This window comes from Morus notabilis, unplaced genomic scaffold, assembly GCF_000414095.1.
Source record: "Morus notabilis unplaced genomic scaffold, ASM41409v2 Scaffold449, whole genome shotgun sequence".
In the NCBI taxonomy this organism is placed as follows: Eukaryota; Viridiplantae; Streptophyta; class Magnoliopsida; order Rosales; family Moraceae; genus Morus; species Morus notabilis.
The window spans coordinates 63,700-70,237 of record NW_010357144.1 but is presented as its reverse complement, the minus strand read 5'-3'; the positions used below and the strand labels follow the sequence as shown (position 1 = coordinate 70,237).

The 6,538-nt window shown below is 34.8% G+C and overlaps 1 protein-coding gene across 2 annotated transcripts; it reads right to left on the bottom strand.

The window, feature by feature from the left end:
* Positions 1 to 1,632: 1,632 nt before the first annotated feature.
* LOC21396623 (nuclear transcription factor Y subunit A-3) lies at positions 1,633 to 6,167 on the bottom strand. 2 transcript variants are annotated; one of them, XM_024166805.1, is made up of 7 exons: positions 5,785 to 6,167; positions 4,634 to 4,686; positions 4,152 to 4,464; positions 3,577 to 3,686; positions 3,426 to 3,503; positions 2,399 to 2,569; positions 1,633 to 2,302 (listed from the first exon to the last, which is right to left on the bottom strand). In XM_024166805.1, the coding sequence occupies exons 2-7, from the start codon at positions 4,655 to 4,657 to the stop codon at positions 1,949 to 1,951; spliced, it is 1,050 nt and encodes a 349-aa protein (XP_024022573.1). In that variant the 5' UTR covers positions 4,658 to 4,686; positions 5,785 to 6,167; the 3' UTR covers positions 1,633 to 1,948. The 2 variants fall into 2 exon arrangements, with proteins under 2 accessions (XP_024022573.1, XP_024022578.1); XM_024166810.1 differs by having other exon boundaries at positions 4,194 to 4,464.
* Between the last annotated feature and the right edge of the window lie 371 nt (positions 6,168 to 6,538).

Here is a 6,538-nt window from a genome sequence, read left to right as displayed (position 1 = left end):
TTTTTTTTTTTTTAACTTTTGGGGTTTGGGGGAAAGAGAATGCGAGGGCAAATAAGAGAGAACGGAGTCTGGAGAAGGGGTACTTTTGGGAATTCATGCACGTTTTTTAAGGAGATTTGAATCTGGTGTTGTACTTGAAGGGTTTAACTGTATTTGATAAAACTGCGACATGTCCGACTACCCGATTATTAAAAAAATTAACCCAAAAAAAAAGACAAAAACAAAAGTAAACGGACTACGCTAACGTGCGCCGGCAGTGACTTTGCGTGGATTTGAAGGAAAAAATATATTTCAACATGGCAGTCATGTCCTAGCATTTCTTCTGGTCTGATATTTGTAAACTTTTTTTTTTTTAACAATTTAAACTTATTTTAATCTTCTAAATTACAAAACCATAGTATTTAACTCTAATTACTAATCAACTCTAAAATTTATACAAAATCACAAATGATATTAGCATTTGTGCCCCCTTAAACTTATTGTAATTTGATAGTTCAGTCTCAAAGTAATCATTTTTTTAGCCCTTGAATTAGTACTAAAATTCTCTAAAACTAAACTCTCATTAATGGTCGGAGTCTATTGCTATTCTTTTCAAAAATCAGAGACTAAAATTGATAAAGAAAAAAACAACTCAAGAATGAAAATACTAGAGTAAAAAATTTGGGGACAAAAAAAATTGTTTATTTACTTTTCTACATAAATAAATCTGCAATCCGGTAATGTAATCACCCTAAAAAAACAAAAAAAAAATGATAATAAAGAACGGATCGGCAATGTGAGAGCGGGAGTGACTAATTTCTGATACATTGGCTTGATTCTTTAAGTTTCACAAATAATATGCATTATGTATCATTAAAAAAAAAAAGTAGGAATAAGAAAAAACGGTTTCATAAATGTATTTTATGCAAAACAATATGAGATACATAGGAATAATGAGCTAAAATTCACTTGGCAAATAAATTACATTAATAAAGTAAATAGTTAGATTGTTTAAAATACATTAGTGGGCAACCTTTCATTAAAAACGTGATACACAAGTCAAGTCAACACAATCACAAACATTTTTACTTAAATAGTTCGATAGAGACACAAGTGACACAACACATATTTCCATTTCACCCATTAACCAAACTCAAAGGGTACATTCACATTCTTTTTTATGTTTATGCCACTAGGTTTAACTTTTAAGTAAAAATTCTCACTTCTCCATGTGTCCTTCACCCGGAGACATTGGCACATTTTAATGCTTTTCAGCTATTAGCATGATATTATAAACCAATTAAGTTTTTTTTTTTTAAAAAAAAACCTTGTCCATCCAACCCCCTATAGAGTTTTGGCCAAGAAGATGGTGTTGAGTAGAAATAGTTTGAGTTTACATTCCTAATTAACAAAAAGTCTGTTCTAAACTTTATTTTCAAGTCATTACCAATTGGAAGCACAACTTCAACAAATCTTGGCCAGCAACTAAATTGGAGGGAAAAGAATCAATCAGTTGGGAATTTAGAATTAGCATTTTAACTTTTAGAGAAAGAGCTTTCATACGTTGCTTTCTTTTCCCTCTTCTCAGCAATCAAACAGGAAAGTATTTATCTTCTTAGGAACAGAAATCATTTAAGATCAAGGTCAATCACAAATCACAACTAGGAACATAATTTCTTATCACATGCCAAGCACTTATTTTCTCGTGATCAAACACCAAATCCTAAACATAGTTCACACAAACATGCTTGTGTTTGTCCAAATTCTAAGGTTAAACCACAACCAGTAGAAGTAACATGTTTTTTGAGTTAAACAATCTAAGCTGACATGGTAAGAAAAACACTAAAGTAAACCGTAAAAGAGCCAAGGATGACTTCCCAAGGGAACACCAGCAGCTGAATTCCACCCGCTTGGTGTTTGGACACCGAAAACGGCGGACTGCTGTGTCAACTGTTGAAGGCCACATCTCTTACCCGAGGGTCGAGATGTGGAGTTGGTTCCTGCCCCCACGCGAATCAACCGAGTGAGTATGCATGGGGTAGCCAGAGAACCTGAACTCCTGCTGCTGAAAGACACCGTCGCTGTTGGAGCCACTAGTGACTTCAGAGAAAGAGGTGGAGGAAGAACAATTTTTGTGGTTTTTCTGCTGATGAATTTTAGATTCCATCTTGTTTCCAGTCAGATGATGTTGAGCCGAGCCTGAGGCATGCAGTGCATCGCCTGTGGGGTCACTGTCTTGAACATCCTTTGCGTTAAGAAAGCGCCCGCCAGATCCTCTAGCCCGCTTTAATGCATGGAGATGCCTAGATTCATGAAGATATGGCTGCATATGTTTCGCAACAACTTTTCTTTTAAGATTTACTGCGCTTCATAGCAACTGTAGATTTAAATAGAAGAGGGAAATCCAGGTAGCACGAACCTTACGAGCTTTGACAAGCTTGTTCTGAGCTTCGAGCTTGGCTCGAAACTGTCTCCGCCTTAGAATTGCGCGGTACTGTTTTGCATTGACATAAATAGGTTCGTCTTCCGTAAGATCTAGAGGCAAGGGCACTCGAGCAGGAGCCATCCCAACCAACTGTGAATGATGAATCTGGCAGCATTTCAACAGTAGATGTCTCATAGGATGACAAAAGAGAAAATACATCCTTGTGAAAACCAGACCATCATTGGATTTTTTTTTTTTAATAACAAATTCTAGGTCACAAAATAATAAAGAACAAAGGAATCAGAATCTATATGGAAGGCACTGGATGGTGGAATCGACAGGGTTAAGACCACACTCAAAATAGAATATAATATCTCTCAAACTTTTGGGTTTTCTTTCCAACCTTAAGAGCTTAATTAAGAGCAACAGAAGTTTAATATAATTTTTCATAAAGAATAGCTTTTCTATTAATAGATAGGAAGGAAAAAGCTTTTTGTCCTAGAAAGAATATTATAAGGGAAAAAAAGGAAGAATAAGAGCAAAGGAGATGCAAAGTTGACATATAGGGATCTTTCTTAAATAAATAAAAGCAAGCAGATAAGAAAAATGCACTAAAAGGAGAGAGCATAGTTTTTCCTGAGCAATTTCTTGATGCTTGTATTGCCAAGACCAAGGTTGCAAAGGTTACCGCAAAATCAGCATACGAAACATGTTATGGGAAAATTACATGTTCCCCGAGAATGTTATTAAGGTCCTTTTGTACTATTTGCACCATTACAGTTATAATACTCGGAGCTATCTCATTTTGAGCAATAGACTGAAAAATAGAGAAGCGCCATCAGACATCTTTATAATCTTTACATGCTTTCTAAGGAAGAGAATAACCAACATAATTACTTCAATCCATTACATAAGTAACTCGGGAGAACAACAACAACAACAACGAAATATAAGTACGAAAAATCTTGAAAAGAATTCCACATAAAATGAACCTGAATCGAGAGTACACTAAAGCACTTACCATAGTCTGAGGCCCATAAGTAGCAGCAGCAAGTAAACCACCAAAGTACGGTTCAGCATAGTGGAATGGAATGTGAGCCTAAAATGACAATAGATATTGTAAGATTCGATCCACTCCAAATACAAGCAAGAGCACGCAGGTTTTAACTTACAATTGGTTGATTATAATCAAGTTGTGAAGGGAACACAAAGTCCTGAGTTCCCATCGATGAGACTTGCTTTCCATGGCCTCCCATGGGCTTCTCCTGGGTTTGATTATACCCTAAGCAAGTACAAGACCACAAAATTAGATGTTGTTCGAGCCCAGTCTCCTCACTCACTGACTCATTCATCAGTAGTTGGATCACAGTAATGTTACACTGAAGCACGTAGCAAGGAAAATGTCATTAACGGTAAACCTATAAACTAATTGGACAAAATACTCGTGTTTTGTGCTACATATGATGGCAATGGCATAAATTTAATCTATACATCATGAATGTTTATTATCCAGTCTTAAGCAGCTGCAAATATAGCCTCACACTCTTATCTCCTTTATTATGGTTAGCAGATCAATACGATTCTCAAAAGGGTGCTTATAGACGCAAAACAAAATAAACACATGTAGAATCATCAAAAAAACCTCAGAAGCATTGACAAGAAACATCTAGCGGGATCAAAGCACAAATGTTTCAGAAGGTTCAAGAAAAAGAGAAAGCAAAAGGTGGAGATATGGTCAATGATTAACCTGATTGTGTAGAAACCAAGCCATATTCACAAAGGTTACTACCTTTCACACTAGCCACTTCAGGGTGAGATTGACATGTTGATTGAGTTGAGGATGAATCCTGATCTTGGAATTGAAAACTCAATTGCTTGGTGTTATGACGATGATGTGCCGCAACTCCCATCCTTAGGCTTAGACTTTGGGATATAGATGAGTGTTGGGCATGTGATTCAGTTGAATTCTCCCATGTTGGGCAGCTAAGAAATAATTGAGATTCCGATTGCACAGAACCAAGGCTGGAATCTTTCTTAAGCAAATTCACATCGTGTTTAGGCTGCAATTCAAAGCGTCTAGAAATTATGACAACAAACTTCCTAGATCCTCAAATATGTAAAAAGAAAAGAGCAAATTCTGCATCGGCTTTAGACTGCAGTTCAAAGCATTTAGAGATTATGACAACAAATTTCCTAGATCATCAAACATGTAAAAAAAAAGAGCCTGACCTTAAATTTAGACAGAGCACTCATTGGCAACCTTGAACCGAACTGAGCGTAAGCTGCCACAATGTACCATTTGTCAGTTCTAAGAGCAACAGAACCACAAATGACACTATCAAATGCAATATTTTAAAAGCACTGAGAAGACACAATTTGAGATAAACTTTACTATTGCTCTGAGAATAAAGAAACACAACCTTGAAAAAACTATTGCTCTGAGAATCTTCAGGAAAGGCAAACTAGCAAGAGTAGACAGAAAGTTCATTTTAAAATGAAAACTAAGTTAAGTGCCTTTGATGGACCTAACCAACACTATACTATAGAAGAAGATTTATGCAGACATGTGTAAATTTATATATGGACATCAGAAGCAGATAATGCCTTCACTACCATGACCCTCCCTGGTTTATAAACTATATTCTTTTGTCCTTTAAATATATTTTATCCTCAGTTATCGCATACCCAGAAAAGGAAATCTCCATTCAACAGATTTTTCGCTTTATAACTTTAAATCCTAGTACCAATCTTCATTTCTACATTTCCCCCAATCCTAAACTTCACTTTCATCTGAATTTACATAAAAACACCAAGAACTTAACATGTTTCACCATACATGACCCTCGAAAACTGAGAAGCGACAATAATAGTGATCATTGCTGAAGTTAAATTTCGAGAGCACAAAGAACTGAATCATTCATTAAAAAGAAAATATGCAAGTACCATAGAAGAAATATAAGTGAGGAGACAAGAGTAAATAAGTTGTGTGAAATAAGTCCCAAGTCCACCTTCAAGAAGACTAAAAACCCAGAAAAGAAACATCAAAACAAAAGGAACCTAACCATAATAGTAACCCAAATATCAAGCATCCCAAATGATCCTTATTAACAAAAGAAACAAAGATAAAAACCCATCATAATTTAGACCCTAAGAAGACTTAAAAAAAAAAAAAAAAAAATCAGCTTTACCGTCTTAAGCTGCACATGCAATAACACTCTTCCACTCCACAGAGTGATTTCCAAATAAAGTTGCGGAAAACGAAAATGAAGAGGAAATAAATAAAATAAAATAAAATACCCCATAAAAATAAGATGGATTAAAAATAAATAGTAAAAGCAATCCCAGTAAGAGAAAAAGGCAAGAAAAGTAGGGAGAAAGACCTCTGGGGAAAAAGAGAGACCCTTTGGGACTTAGTAAAGCGTGGATGAACAAGAAATGGGAATCGTTGTAGACTTTGAACTGTGCATGTGTCTTCTTCTTCTTCTTCTTCTTACTTCTTCTTCATCTTCTTCTTCTTCTTACTTCTTCCTCTCTCTCTCTCTCTCTCCTAATCAATTGGATTTTGGGGGGGTCTTCTTGGCTTTTGGTGTTAAGACTGAACTGAGAATCTCATTAAAAAAAAAAAGCCCTTTTTGCATTAAAACTCACTCACCAGTCACTAGGAGGACTCACCAATATCAATCTCAAACCTCACCACCAGCAACTCCACCACCTTCCCACCTTCTCCAAATATTAAATTCTTTTGTTGTTCAAATTTATCTTCCATTTTTCTTTTTTCTTTTTAAGAAAAATGGATTATGTTTTTAGTTTTAGATTTTTCTCTTTTTTTTTTTTTTTTTTTTGCCCTTTTGCTGGATTACATTATTAGACATACGTACAGTTATAGTTTTTTTTGTGACAGCACCAAATGTTAATTAAGGATTTTAGTTGGTGATTTGAGTTTTTAATTTGAATTTATATGTGATTTTATGTAAAAAAATTTTATTATAATAAAAAAATTAAATGTGACTGTTTTTTTAAATTTTTTACTCAAATTTTAAACTCAAATTAATAAAATAAACGATATCTAAATTATACTTTTTTATTATTTGTGAATTTTTAATTTAACGGTTATTTTAAATTTATAGTGCGTCG